Source organism: Mauremys mutica, chromosome 17, assembly GCF_020497125.1.
Source record: "Mauremys mutica isolate MM-2020 ecotype Southern chromosome 17, ASM2049712v1, whole genome shotgun sequence".
NCBI classification, from domain to species: Eukaryota; Metazoa; Chordata; order Testudines; family Geoemydidae; genus Mauremys; species Mauremys mutica.
In genome coordinates, this window is record NC_059088.1 from 8,789,755 (window position 1) to 8,805,065 (window position 15,311).

The window sequence follows — 15,311 nt, forward strand, 5'->3', positions numbered from 1 at the left end:
CCCCACCATCCAGCGCTTCCCCCTCCCGCCACGGGCCTCCTGCCTGCCACAATCAGCTGATTCCTGGTGCAGGAGGCTGGGGGCAGGGGAGAGGAGCGGCCTTGAGGGTAGGGGTGGAGTGGGGGTGGGGCCTGGGGCAGAGCCAGGACCCCCGCTGGGATCTGGCCCCACAGAGCGACGGCGTCTCTTTGTGTTCAGGGTCCCGGCCGTGCAGAGGGGTCCCCGGCTGGTTGGGATTTCAGCAGAGCTCAGCGGGAACCAGCTCGGGGAGAGTCCAACTGGCTGTAAATATCCTGGGTCCGTCCTTGGAGTTCCTGTAGCCCAAACAGAGAGCCAGTGAGATCCCTGCTCCACGGGCCCAGGGCCGGCGGGGTGGGTGCTGCCAGGACCGGACACTCTGTGGGTTGGGGAATCTCCCCTGAGCCGGTAGCAGGATGGGGTCTGAGACACACGCTTAGGCAGCGCCGGTTCCACCCAGCAGGGGCCAGGGGTTTGCACTGCGGGGGGCGGGGGATGGGGAGGCTGCAGCCGCGCACACACACACACCCCCGCCAGCAGGGGGTAGCGGGGCCCGGGGGGAGGGTAACAGACCCTGCACTCACCTCATAGGGTGACTCTGGTTTTGGCCTGCGGGAAAGCTCAGCACCTCGGGAGGAAGGGAAAATAGTTTCTGGTATTAGATCTGGGTCCCCCAAATCCCCAGCCCCTGGATCCCCCCAAGTGTCTCCCACCAGCCCCCCCAAATCACCAGCCCCAACAAGGTCCCTGTCTCCTCTCTACTGTATTAAAGTCACCAGCTGAGTGATGACTGTCCCCAGCTCCTGGATCCATCCACGCACCAGCGAGAGCCACACACGGACTCGCAGCCTCCCAGGCAGCGCTGGGGGCTGCTGGGTCTCCCCCGGATCATCGTCGCTAGAGGGATGGTTCCCGCGGGAGTTTTCTCATAGGAAACTCAATTACCCCGGTCTGGGCCCCCCCCCTTTTTATAATGGGACTGAAAGTGTCACCCCACTTTCCCCTTATGGGTCTGCGTCCCCATGACGGTTAAGACCCCCCCTGATTTCTATAGATGGGGCCCTACCAAATTCATGGCCATGAAAAATACGTCACGGATGTTGCAATCTGGTCTTGTGTGTGCGTTTACCCTAAACGAGGCAGGTTTCGTGGGGGGTCCTGACCCCAAAGGGAGTTGCAGGGGGGGTCGCAAGGTTATTTTAGGGGGGTTGCGGTACAGCCACCCTCACTTCTCTGCCTTCAGAGCCGGATGGCCAGCGAGTGATGGCTGCTGACCGAGGGCCCAGCTCGGAAGGCAGCGCAGCAGTGAGGGTGGCAGAGCCGCACCCCCCCCTACAATAACCTTGCGACCCCCCCCCCCCCACACACACTCTCCTCTTTGGGTCAGGATCCCTACGATTACAACACTGCCGAATGCCAGGTTTAAATAGCCGGATTGACTTAGTTGGGGCTGGTCCTGCTTTGAGCAGGGGGTTGCACTAGGTCCCTCCTGAGGTCCCGTCCCAGCCTGAGATTCTAGGATTCTATGAAAGCCTGAAATTTGCTATTTTTACAATCCCATGACTGGGAAATTGACCAAAATGGTCTGTGAGTTTGGTGGGGCCCTGGCTGTAGGTTGTGTGGATTCTTTGTTCTCGTTAACACGGCCACACGACCCGCCGCCTGCGGTGCAGACACACGCTGGAGCCAGATGTGCCGCCGCGGCAGTTTTTGTGCTTTGAAGTTAATCTTCGGGCTGATTGTTGGTAACATTCCCCCTGGGGGCCTCTTTTCCCAGCATCTCGGGGCATCGGGTTTTTCTTCGCTCGCCTACGTCCGTCGGCGTTTCTTAGCTCCCAGGCCCAAAGTAGCGAAGCTAAAATCGCGCAGGTCTCGGCCTCAGGCCCGGCGTTCCAGCCTCCTGCCTTCGCTCTAACACGGGGGGGCGGGACCCGATTCTCATGGGGTCGCCAAGGCAGCGTGAGACTGGCTGGGACTCGGGGCAGGGCTCAGACTGCGGCCCCCTCTCCGCCCCACCCGGGGGGGTGTTGGGGGGCTCGGGATCTGCCCCCTCCCGGGGTCAGGCAGTAACTCTGTGCTCAGAAGGGGTCACGGTGCAATGGAGTCTGAGAACCGCTGCTCTGATCCGTGGTTATTCCTGCTAAATACCGAGCGGTCTTAGCTCCCCTCTACTGCCCAGACAGTGACTGTATGTTAACGAATCGTAACGTCGCACAATCAATGAATAGTCAAATAAATCCTTGGCTGCCCCCCTCGTTCCCTCAAGTGTCTCCCCCCAGCCATCCCAAACCACCCCCCTGTATTTCTGTCTCCCACCAGCCCCCCACAAGTCTCAACATCCCCCCAGCCCTGTGTTCCCCCAAGTATCTTCCACCAGCCCCGCAAACCATCAGGCTCTGCCCCCCAAATCACCCACAGTGTCTCCCCCTAAACCACTGGTCCCAACCCCCCAAATTCTCCCAAGTGTCTCCCATCAGCCCCCCAAATCGCCCACCCCCTGCACCAGCCCCATCTCTGTTCCCACCCACCCAGCCCCACTCTTACCCTGCACAGCGCCCTCAGCTGCTGCCTGCCACCGGCCTCTGCCGAGCAGGTACCAAACCCCCACGTTAACGAGGGCGACGAGGAGCAGGAGGGCAACCGCAACGCCGGCCACGAGGCCGGGGCTCAGACATGGGCACCTGCCGGAGCCTGAGGGAAGACAGGGGCAGCTGTCACCGGTGAGGGGCGCTGACGGCCCGGCCCGACCCGGGCAGCACGGAGCCCGGCGGGATCAGAACCCACAGCCCAAGGGTTTGCCCCACCTGCTTCTAAACCTCGCAGTGATATTCCCCAGCGTGCGTCACTGTGACGCCTTGAAGCGCCAGCTACGACCCCCCCAGCCTGGCGTTAGCCTTGTCCCAGGCGAGGTGACGGCGGCAGGGACACGGCTGCTGAAGCGGCAGGTTAAATTCACCGGGTCCCCTTTGTGCCGGTCGGCGCTGGGCGTAGCCGTGATGTTGGCGCCTTTAGGGGCGTCTGGATATGGGGGGAGAAAGGAGCCGGGGAAAGGACGAGGAAAATGGGGTTGTGGGTCCAGGGCTGGTGTCACTTTAGACAGGTGGTGAGCCTCTGCGGCGCTCCCCGTGTGGTCACGCTTTCGGGAGGCGGGCAGGGGACGAGGCGGGTGGGGGGGCGAAGCAGGGGGATGAGGTGGGGGCACGGGGGGCTGCACCAGGAGGCCGTCTGGGGCGTATCGGGGGCTGCGAGGGAGGAGGCTCTCGCCAGCGCTCGCTACTTACTCTGAACTTGGACCGATTCCCTGGCAGAGAGGCTCAGATACGCCCAGCCGGGGCCGGAGACCCAGACCCCGCACGCGTAGCTCCCTCCGTCAGAGACGGCTGCCGTGTCAACACGTAAATCCTGCCCTGTTCCTGGCAGCCACACGTCCCCGCGGGACCAGACGTACCCGGCGACGGGCCGCAGGGCAGCAGCCTGGCAGCGCAGGGTAAAACCGTCGCCTTCCCTCAGCGCTGCCTTCCCTGCCGGCCACGAACCCTCGACCCTGGGCACGTTGGGGGCGACTGAGGCGAGAGTCGGGTGAGAGTTCGTCAGTGGGGCCCCGGGACTGAACGAAGGGGCAGGTCCCTCCCCGTCCAGTCCCGTCCCACGGGGCGAGAATACTTGCTAGAGCCAGATGAGAGGTTTTTTCAGACAGTAAAACCCAGGAGTCCTGACTCCCACCCTTCCTGCATTCACCCATAGACCCCACTCCCCTCCCCGTGTCAGGGACAAAACCCAGGAGTCCTGATCACCAGCCCTGTCCCCACACTAACCACATCCCTGCTCCACTCCCCGTGTCAGGGAAAGAACCCAGGCGTCCTGGCTCCCAGCCCCTTCCCCCCTCTGCTCTACCCATGCCATGTCTAGCAGCAGAGCTCACCTGTCCCCAGGGGCTGGGATGGGGCAGAGTCACACTCATCCCAGTATCCCTCCACCTGGCATCTCAGCGCCGCGCCGGGGGCCAGCTGGGACGGGGATATTCGCAGCTCGGTCGCCCCAGCCCCGCCTGGGGTTTGCTCTGGGCTCCGCCGCGCGCCATCTCGGTCGTACCAGGAGGGGCGATGGGGGCAGGCGGCCCCCACGGAGCAGGTGAGGGAGGGTCCCGGTTCCGTTCGGCGCCCCAGGGAGGGCTGGCACCGGTCGTCTGGGAGGAGAGGAGGGGTGAGGAGCCATTGAACCCTGCTGGGCCCTGGGGCTGGCACCTCCCAGGGGCCGCGGCCTGGCTGCAGAGCGGGGAGCAGGGGGCGGGCGCGGCTCAGCCTGGGAGCTCGGCTGGCCGGGGCAGTGAGGGCTCCTGGCAATGGGGGAGAGCAGCAAACGTTGGCCTGAGACACGGGGAGCGCTGGGTCTGCCCGGAGGGGGGCAGCCGCCAGTGGGGGCACCACACGTCGGGCTCAGACCAGAGCCCCGAGCGGGACCGTTTTGAATTCTGTCCAAGCGCCCGGCTTTGGTTTTTCCATTTTCACTCCCCTTCCAACCACAAAAACCTTCGATCCCACAAGAGAGAGAGAGAGAGAGATTCCCCCACGCTGCTAAAAACCAACCAACCAACAGCCAGACACCGGTGGGTGAAGATACGATCGATACCAACAGAATTCAGAGACCACTTGCCTGCACCAGGTACAAACTCGCTTTAACTCCGGGTGTCTCAGAACGGTCTCTGCCCTGCCCTGGGCGGGTGCATTGCCCCAGCTTTGGAGCGAGGGAGAGAAACGTGTGGAGGAAAGAGAAGCTCACACAAAATATTGAGCAATTTCCTCGCTAGGCGACTCTTGCTACATTACTGAGATTCAGGGTTTTTCCCGCAAATTATCTCAGCCTGTTTTTTTGCCAACCCGAACCCACGTACAACAAAGCACATTTAACCCGCTCCCACTGTTTGGGGGGGAGGAGGGGGGTCCTGCAGGGTCCCAGGCCCACCTGAGAGCCCCTCACGCCTGCTGCATTACGCTGGCTGCAAGGTCAGCCTCAGCGGCTCTTCAGAGTTAGACAGAATGACGGGGACTCGGGTCTGACAACACAGCCTAGGAGTCCTCACCCACAAGCCCTCCCTGCTCTAACCACTATGTCCCACTTCCCCAAGAGCTGGGGAGAAAACCCAGGAGTCCTGGCTCCCAGCCCCCCACTGCTCTGACCCACCAGCTGCCACTCTCTTCCCAGAGCTGGGGAGAGAACCCAGGAGTCCTGGCTCCCCACCCCCCTCCCAGAGCTGGGGAGAGAACCCAGGAGTCCTGGCTCCCCACCCCCTTCCCAGAGCTGGGGAGAGAACCCAGGAGTCCTGGCTCCCAGCCCCCCACTGCTCTGACCCACCAGCTGCCACTCTCTTCCCAGAGCTGGGAAGAGAACCCAGGAGTCCTGGCTCCCCACCCCCCTCCCAGAGCTGGGGAGAGAACCCAGGAGTCCTGGCTCCCCACCCCCTTCCCAGAGCTGGGGAGAGAACCCAGGAGTCCTGGCTCCCAGCCCCCCACTGCTCTGACCCACCAGCTGCCACTCTCTTCCCAGAGCTGGGGAGAGAACCCAGGAGTCCTGGATCCCAGCCCCCCCTCCCCTCCCAGAGCCGGGGAGAGAACCCAGGAGTCCTGGCTCCAAGCCCCCCCCCCGAGCTGAGGAGAGGAGTCCTGGCTTCCAGCCTGCCCCCCCCCCAGAGTCCTGGCTCCCCACCCACCTCCCAGAGCTGGGGAGAGAACCCAGGAGTCCTGGCTCCCAGCTCTAACCACGAGGATTTCAGAGCAAGGCAGCAGTGGTTGGTGTGGGTGTGTGAGGAGCCCTGCCCCGTGTGCACACTCGAGTGAGTGACCCGGGGGTGCTGGACGGAAGTTGGTTACCGGAGACATTGAGCTGCTGTCCTGGCAGACTGGTCCACCCGTCCCTCCTGCCGTCGCCCGCTGCTTCGAACCGGAAGCGGTAGGTGCCCTGATCGCCGGGGCGCAGCCCCGCCACCCGCAGGGAGCAGTTGTGCTGCAGGTCCCCCAGGTAGCGGACGCGCCCCTTGAAGTCAGCGTGGACACGAGCCCCGTCCCGGTGATACACGGTTTGATCCCCGTCCCGTGTCCAGCTCACGGCACTGACGTTCCACCCGGCGGGGTAGGTGAAGGAGCAGGGGAGGGTCACGCAGGAGCCGGCCCCCGCAGCCAGGGGCCCTGGAGCGAGTGTCACGCCCCACGCCTGGGCGCAGGCACCTGCCGGGGACAGGAATCGGGGCTCAGACCTGCCCCCGGCCCCAGCGAGTTGGGGAACCCGCCCCGCAGGCTGGGCTGCCGCACAGATCCCGCCGGGAGGGGCCAGCATCAGCTCGGCCCCCAAACCAGGGGCTTTAACACACAATCTGAGCCCCCCGCCCTCTCCTGGCCTGGGGGTGATTGAGCCCCCCTGTGAATTGGGGGAGGGGAGTTCGAAGATGCTCCCCCGCAACATCATCCCATCGCCTGCAATTAATCACCCCCGGCCCCGAATCGCTCCTGTCCCCCCGAGTTCTCCCATCAGTCCAGGCCGACCCCCCCTCCCCCACATCTGCCCAGCCCCCCTTCAGCCTAGTCCATACTCTGCATCCCACTTCAGTCCCCCGAAATCTCTGCTCAGTTCACCGGCTCCGGCCACCCCCTTCAGTCCAGACCCCCGCAGTTCACCTCCGCATCACCCCTCAGTGCACCCCTCATCCCCTCTCAGTTCAGCCCTCCCCCCCCGCGAGGCCCTGACTGCAGGAGGAGCCCCACGGCTGAGGGGTCCGGTGATGGTTGCCAACTTTGGTTGGACAAATTCCTGGAGGTTTCATAACATGACCATTTTTAATTAAAGATGAATCTCTCAAGCCTGGAGGGTTGGCATCCAGGCTTCAGGCACCTCCCCTGCACAAGGAGCCGGGTGCGGACGCGGGCGGGGGCCAGCCGGGCCGGAGCTGGGCGGACGGGCAGGGCCGGGAGCAGAGCTCTCCAGGCCGGCCCAGGAGACGCCCCGACTCGCCGGGGCAGCGAGAAGCCCGGAGGCAGGACGTGGCGCAGGGCAAACGGCAGCCCAGGGGCCGAGAGCGGCTGAGACCCTCGCTGCTCAGCCCAGGGTGGCTGGGGCTAGACCAGGCTGACTCTGCCCTGAGAACCAGGCATGTTCTCCTCCGGGGCGAAACCAGCAGCGAGGATCCGGCCGCTGGGGGGCAGGTTCAAGGCCAGACGCTCCCTGGGCTTGAACTGGAGCCGCTGGGACTTCCCTGCGCTGGAACCCGGTTCCGAGCCCCCTCCCGGCAGTGTAGACGCACTCGCAGGGCTGGGAAACGGTCCCCACTGGCCCCTGGGCGGCAGCGCGGCGCGTCCGTGTGAATTACTCACCGCTCAGCAGGCAGAAGGCAGGGACCAGCACCAAGGCCATCTCCGTCCAGCACAGAGCGCTCAGCCGGCCTGGGGGGGACAGGGGCCGGGAATGAGTCACCGGCAGCATTTCTGGGGGACAGCTCGTCTGCGCCGGGCGACGGCGTCCCCCGCGGGAGCGGCTGCGGGACCAGGTATTTTACACCTAGGGCCGAGACCGGCTGCAGGACCAGGTATTTTACACCTAGGGCCCTTCGGAAAAGCGTTTCCTAACCAGAAGGGAGAAAAGCTCGGAGATTGGCCTGACAGAGCAAGGACTGGAGGCACTTCTATCCCCGTGTGCCCAGCGGGCTGCGTGTCTCACAGCCTCGGGGTGAAATGCAGCCACCTCTGGGGAGAGACGCGCGGCTGTTTGGCAGCTCACAGCAATGCAGAGGCCAGTTTCAGGGCAGGACCGGAGGACGGTTCCTATGTGGAGCTGACATGTGCAGGGAGAATCAGGGAGGGGGAAGGGAACAAACCGTTTGGGGGTGTGGCAGGAACCCCAGGGAGACGTCCTGACCCCTTGGGAGAGAGCCATGTGGGGGAAGGGTATCACAGGCCCAAGGGGGCAGGGTCAGGGCTCAGTGTCTCAGCTGGGAAAGCCCCAGAAGCAGAGATCAGCCCTGACTGCGAGGGGACAGCCCCCTACAGAGCCCCCCCCTTGCAGCACAGCCCCCCCCAGCGCCACCCTGGGGCATTGGGGCCAGCCCTGACTGCCATGGGAGAGCGCCCCCTGCTGAGCCCCCGCAGCCCATCCTGCAGCTCCGCACCCCCAGCGCTTCCTCTGCTCCTTCCTCTCCGATAGCCGGATTGTTTATCAGGGGCCCGTCTCTGTGTGTGTCTGTTACCACAGCCTGGGCAGAGCCAGTGTCTGACGTTACCCGACCGCTCTGTGAACGTCTCTCTGGGTAATGGCCCCCAACTGGCCAGCGAGGGTCTGAGAGCCTGGGTGTGGCTGAGAATAGATTTCCCTCTGCAGAGCTGGGATAGAACCCAGGAGTCCTGGCTCCCAGCCCCCAGTTCTACCCCAAAAACCAGGCTCCCTCTCTGGACAGTCGATCAGTCTAGCGTGGTCTCCCCCCTATGATCTCAGCCAGCCTGCCCAATTGTTGAGCTTTTCAACCAGCAGTGAAATGCAGCCTGCTCTGGGGTGGGGCACAGCAGCTGTTTAACGGCGCAGGGTAATGTTGCCCTGCAGTGTTCAGTCCCCATATCCTGCACCGTGAGCTCGTCGGGCGGAGACTGGCTCTCACGCCGGGTTTGGGAAGCCCCCAGTGTATTTTCAATGCTACCCCCAATCACAGTGTGACAGTGTGGCCCAGTGGCTAGAGCAGAGCAGTGGGACACAGAGCCCTGGGTCCTGCTCCTAGATCTGTCATGGACCCACCATACAACAGCGGGCCAGTCACTGCTCCTCCCTGTGCCTCAGTTTCCTCTCCCACCTATTGGCTATTTTAATTGTAATTTCTTAGGGGCAGGGACTGTCTCTGGCTGTGTCGGGGCAGCACCTGGCACAACAGCTGGGGCCCCTCCCATAAGAAACTCTCAGCGATTAATTTCCTTTCAGTCATTTAGTGATGCGAAGAATCCGTGGGGATTGGGCCTGCTTTGAGCAGGGGGCTGGACTAGACACCTCCCGAGCTCCCTCCCAACCCCGAGTATGATTCTGTGAGTCTTCCCACCTCTGTTTTTTGCCCCAAAACAAGGGAAAGTGGCTCTTACCTGGGCCCTGGGCCTGGGTTAGCAGCTGAGATTCTGGTCTGATCCCACCGCTGACACTAACGGGAGAGCAGGTAATGAGGAATCACATTCATCTACATCTGTGGCAATAGCCCCAGGCGCTGTGAGTGGCTGGTGGCTCGGGGGAGGGAAGGGAACCGTGACAGTTTGTTCCTGGCCTTTAAAGGCAACGTACTTCCTGGTTTGGTAGCAATGAGGTCTAGTGGTTACAGTGACCAAGAATCAGGACTTCTGATTTTTATCCCCAGCTGGGGGAGGGGCGTGGGGTCTAGTGGTTAGAGCCGGGGGCTGAGAGTCGGGACTGTGGGGTTCTGGCTCCACGCACCATTTTTCCCGTGGGAGCCTTTCACTTTCTTGTCTGGCTGCCGCAGAGAAACTTCCCCTTTCTCTGGACATTGCGCAAGCTCAGCCCCAGCGCTGGTTCCATGGCGGGGGTGGGGGGTGCTGCCTGTTCCTGTTCACCCCGTCCAGCCCCAGAGACTCCCCAGCCACAGGCCAAGTGGGCCTGCTGGGTCAGAGTTCGAAGGACCCCGACCCCCGGGCTCTGAGAGACCCTGGGGAAGGGAGGAGGCTTGGTCCTGTTCTAGCACTGGCCAGCTGGGATCTCAAAGCATCTGAGGAGCCGCTCAGCCCTCGGAGCGAGAGGAGGGTCCCCATCCCCCAGGGGCAAAGGGGCAGAACCAAGGATAGAACCCAGGAGTCCTGACTCCCAGCCCCACTGCTCCAACCCACCCGACCCCACTTCTCTCCCCTAGCTGGGGCTAGAACCCAGGAGTCCTGACTCCCACCCACTGTGACGGGTTCTCTGGGGTGCAACCTGGAACTGGGGTACGGCTGCGCCCTCTGGCTTCCCAACCTGGCCTCCCTCTCACACTGTGATGCTGCAACAAGCTACAAACCTCGGGGTCTGCCCCACCCAGCCCAGGAAAGAAGCAGCGGAGAGGTCCTCCAAGCAGGCTAGAGAGGCTGCAGGGGAAGCAGCCAATCAGGGCCCAGGAGGGCCATATAAAAGAAGCTGCAGCCCCGCGCAGTAGTTAGTTTCTGTATGGAGCAGAGAAGAACGGGCTGCAGGCCTGGCTGCCTGGAAGAGCTGCAGGACTCTGGGCAGCTGTCTGCTGGCAGGGACCAGAGGAGCGAGAGGCACAGGAGTGCGGGGGAGGATCTGACTCTGGGACGTGTTGTCCAAGCACACAGGCTTGAGGCCGATACACTTTCCTTGGGCTGGTTTTGAGCAGGGGACACTGTGATTACTTCAATGGAATTGTAAAAACACACGGAGATTGGACAAGCCGGGTGGGGTTCACTGACTCACAGGGTAGATGGGGGGGGGCATCGATTTGCATTCGGAACAGTCAATTAAAAGATACAGGAACGTACCCGGGGACTTGGTCTAGAACCCCAAGTATCAGTAAATGCATCTACCATGGACGGGCACGTGAAGGCGCCTGCCAGACACCAGCCCCAGCTTCGCCTCCTGCACTCCTCCGCACGCCGACATTGCCCCAAGGAGGGAGCGTCCCACTGCACAACCAGGACTGTTCCTTCACCCCCCTGCAGAGTGTATGGTACAGCAGGGGGCAGCAACCTATGGCACTCATGCCAAAGGCAGCACGCGGGATGATTCTGAGTGGCACTCACACTGCCTGGGTCCTGGCCACTGGTCCCGGGGGCTCAGCTGCCGGCCTGGGGTCCTACTGCCGGCCCCCTGCCACCCGGGGTCCCATCCGCCAGCCCCACTCAGCCCGCTGCTGGTCAGACAGTTTCAAGCACTGCCAGAAGCGATGGACAGTGCTTATAACGACATCCCACTTCACAGCAACAGTCGGTGGCTACGTCATGGCAAGGTTTGGCTGCGCTTTGGAAACTGTTTTGACGCAATTGAGGCCTTTTTGTCGGAAAAAGGACAAAACTACCCCGAACTGGATGATGACAAATGGCTGTGTAAGAGACCTCTGGCGCGCCCTCTGCGCGTGGCGCATGGAAGGAGACCTCTGGCGCGCCCTCTGCGCGTGGCACGTGGCAAGAGACCTCTGGCGCGCCCTCTGCGCGTGGCGGGTGGATGGAGACCTCTGGCGCGCCCTCTGCACGTGGCGGGTGGATGGAGACCTCTGGCGTGCCCTCTGCGCGTGGCACGTGGCAAGAGACCTCTGGCGCGCCCTCTGCGCGTGGAAGGAGACCTTTGGCGTGCCCTCTGCGCGTGGCGCGTGGAAGGAGACCTCTGGCGCGCCCTCTGCACGTGGCGCGTGGAAGGAGACCTCTGGCGCGCCCTCTGCGCGTGGCGCGTGGAAGGAGACCTCTGGCGCGCCCTCTGCGCGTGGCGCGTGGAAGGAGACCTCTGACGCACCCTCTGCTCCCCGCTTGGGGGTGTCCGGTTCAGGACACTGCGCTCTGGCAGTGCCCACTACCCCAGTCTCACCCCCTTCCGGGGGGGCAGTTAACAACAGGTTTTCGGCTTGCACCTGCCTCAGTGGCCAACCGCCCCCCCACATGTGCCTATGGAACTGTGCAGATATTGAAAATCTTAATTTAAAGATAAACACCATTGGGACTGGAATAGGCAAAACAGTTAAAAGAGAGGAGGTATTAGCAGATTATTACTGGACCAGCGTGCGATCACCATTGATAATACGCATTTGATTGCTCAAGGGTTTATCCACCTGAATACCACCAGGCTCTCCCTCGTCAACAGCTTGCAAAATAATGATGTTTCATTGGCAGTTGCTTGCACAGCCTGTGGCAGTGGTTCCCAAACTTTAACAACCTGTCAACCCCTTTCACTAAAATTTCAGGTCTTGTGAACCCCCTCGTAAAAATGAATCCTTCCAGGGATTTTCTCCTTTATAAATTATCAAAGCTGTGAGCTTGGAAATATAACATTTGTTTTTGTGACATGCTTATTACACACTATGTATTATTAATTATTATTTATCATTACAGTATTTTATTACATTATGAAACGGCAACACTCTTCCAAGATCTCACTTTCATAGCTTGTATCACTTTGAAGAAGCCTGTTATAAGACAAGGCTCCCAGGTTTCATCAAGGAGGATCAGATGTGAAACAGCAGGAAGGGATTTAAGAAGCCAACTCAAGAGAGTTCCTCCTACACCAGCATTCGGGTCTTGAGCAGTCCAGGCAAACAACGCACGTTACAACAAAGCTTAAACTTGTTCTTCATAATAATTTTAAAAACCACACTAGCCGCGTATTTAATTTTAAACAGCAAAAAATATCAACCTTCAAGACTCTTTATAAGCAATGGAAAGGGAGGTGAAGTCTCCTCAGTGTGGTAGACATGCTTGCTTTGATCTGCTTAGCTCTTGGCAGTCCAGGGGCTCCGGGCTGTTGGCCCCGTGCTGCCCGGGGTCCCAGGGACAGCTCTGTCTGCCATTAGGGAATTTTTCCCTGAGAACCCCCTGTAACATTTCGCAAACCCCCAGGGGTTCACGAACCCCAGTCTGGGAACCACTGGCCTATGGCAATCGTGTAATCAAAATAGTCCAGCAAAGTTTGTGGCAGTTGCAACTTCAGAATTGGCCATGGATATTAGACCCCGCAGCCATCTTAAAACCAATACAGCAATGAGGCATAAACCACATTGCACCTGTCTTTCTACAATGTGCTAAATTTGACTGGGTTCCAAGATTGGAGCAGGAGGACGGCAAAAGCGTCTCTCTCATGCTGGTTGCAGGAGCCAGTTAAGGTACATTACGCAAATAGTGTGGGGACGCTTGTAAACAAGGCGTATGTCCAGCATTACCCCACCGAGCGCCTCGTAACTGAAACGGGCTCGGAAATTAGTCAAGCTTGTTGCGTAAAACATAATGGCTGGTGGCTGGGTGAGTGCTACGCCACAACTGATATTAACGCCACCAGCAAAGGCTGGGCCCGACTGGCACAAAAGGAACTGGGGAATGAGGCAGGACGAATTCAGGACGTGATCTGTGCTACAGGTTAGCAACAGTTTTCCATCGCTGGCAACGGTTGCCCTGCGAGTGGTGCTGGATTTCGCGTACCTGTTACCAGCATCATCCGAATAGGAGCCCAGGCCTTCTGGCCAACGCGCAGAGGCAGCGCGGTCACTGAAACGATCCTCCCACGGGAACGCTTACGAGACTTACCGGGGAACACTTGCAGTTGGACGTCCATGATTTGGTGGCGAGACCCAAAGAATCCCTAATCCGACAGCGAGTGAATGAAATCGGAAGTGTGCAAAGGGAGGTGGGGACACCCTGGTGAGCAATTCCCGAGGATGTGACTCTACACCCGGCGCTCCGAACCCGGGGTGTGATCCCAGCGGGAATGCAGGCCCTAAGAGTGGTTGTTCTCGGGGACATGTGCTGTCACATGCTACGTCAAACCGGACAAGCCGAGCTACAGCGCGGCGTGAAGAGGGGGCTGGAAACGCCGATCAGCGCTGCGGTGGCGATGAATCATCATTTTAAGGAGGGAGGTTAAGCCCCTTCATATGTCGCATGTAGTAATCAGTTCTCGTCCCCATAGTAATCAGAGCATGTATCCACTTGTTCAGATATTCAGCTTGTCAATGTCGTTTAGAGATCCGCTTTCTCTTAACGAAGCCCCTAGCGGGAGGTAACAAATGCTGGTGAAGGCCGTCTCATGCCATTCTGTAAAGTTAATAATACGCAGGCACCTCGGTCAAGGTCCCGGGCCCACCCAAAGGGACTAAAAACAATTGGAAAATAAAATATGTCTCCCAGTCGGACGAGGGAATGTGCCGACGAAGGGACCGATGGGGCATGAGTGTCTGGACGGTAAAATGAGGCAACCACATAACAGTGTTTAGCCCTCTGGGTTGTCTTCGGTCCAGGCACTGTGCTTTTCCGGGACGATGGGTGAACATCCTCCCCATAAAAAGACAAAAAGTGGGGGGATGTGGTAAGATGAGGCCCTGAGACATAAACCCTTGTACCAGAGGCCCGGTCTGAGGCCTGAACTGAGGCAACGGTCGAGCTTTGCTAACTCGAAGCGAAGCGAAGCTGCGAGCCAGAGGCAGGCCCGGCTCCCTGGAGCTGGCAAGAGGAAGGCTGATGTTGCAATACACATGCCTGACAGATACTAATCACTAGTAAGCGAAACATGTGCCAGGATGGTCCCGGAACCCCCTGGCAGCGCCTTCCACACAGATAACAAGGAACAGGCTGATCCATTTTAACCACAGGGTCGAAAGGATCACTGCACCGTCCCCATTCCACCCCTGCCCCCATTCCACCCCCTTCCCCCAAGTCCCCACCCCTTCTCCACCTCCTCCCTCGAGCACGCCGTGTCCCCACTCCTCCTCCTCCCTCCGGGAAAGTCCTAAGCGCTGCCAAACAGCTGGTAGTTGGGGGGGGAGGGAAGGGGAGGAGCGGGAATGTGGCGCGCTTGGGAGGGGGGTGGAGGTGAGGCGGGCGGAGCGTGGCTGCCGACGGGTGCCGAGCACCTGCTAGTTTTTCCTGTGGGTGCTCCAGCCCCAGAGCACCCACGGGGTCGGCATCTGTGCTCTAAGGAACCAGTTCCTGATCCAGCTGGGGCCGCGAGAGAGGCTGGGAGCAGCTGGGTGTCCCAGAGACCCATGTCCCCACCCAACCGTCGGTGGATCTGAGACGGATGGAAGTGGAGCTGAGATCGAAGGAGGTGGAGGCCCATGAGAGACAGGGCAGGCACGGAGCAGAACAGCAGGAGAGACAGAGGCGGCAGGAACTGGCGATGGCAGAGGGACCCGCTCGGGGCGAGTGGGGATGGACCCCGGGGTGCCAGTTCCGCAGGGAACCTCGACCCTAAATTGCTGCCCCAGGTTAAGGGGGAGGGAGATAGATGCCCGTCTCGCGGCCTTTGGGAAGACTGGGGTTCTCCAGGATATCAGCTGGGAGGTCCTGTTGGGGGGTGACTGTGTCTCTCTGGGACAGGATCCAGGCCCTGCTTCTGTAACGGCCGAGGGTTTGAATTTGAATCCAGGGCACCAACTGGCTGAGACTGAAGCGGTCGGTGAAAATGCAAATGATCCAGCTGGCAGGGGGGAGGAGCTGCAGGGCTCAGGACACCTGCCTGTAACTGCAGCTAGGCCGCCCGTGTGGGGCTCCGGGGGAGCCAGAGGGCCCCGCACCCCAACTCCGCACTCAGACGTGACTCTCAGCCACGTAAACCAGGAGGTTTATTAGCCACCAGGA

At 60.7% G+C, this 15,311-nt stretch overlaps 1 protein-coding gene across 1 annotated transcript; it reads right to left on the minus strand.

Moving 5' to 3' along the window:
* Positions 1-54: 54 nt before the first annotated feature.
* LOC123351431 (sialoadhesin-like) lies at positions 55-9,276 on the minus strand. The gene is made up of 8 exons (XM_044990779.1): positions 9,123-9,276; positions 7,380-7,448; positions 5,886-6,239; positions 3,941-4,204; positions 3,300-3,581; positions 2,563-2,709; positions 603-646; positions 55-314 (listed from the first exon to the last, which is right to left on the minus strand). The coding sequence occupies exons 2-8, from the start codon at positions 7,417-7,419 to the stop codon at positions 249-251; spliced, it is 1,197 nt and encodes a 398-aa protein (XP_044846714.1). The 5' UTR covers positions 7,420-7,448; positions 9,123-9,276; the 3' UTR covers positions 55-248.
* Positions 9,277-15,311: the final 6,035 nt, after the last annotated feature.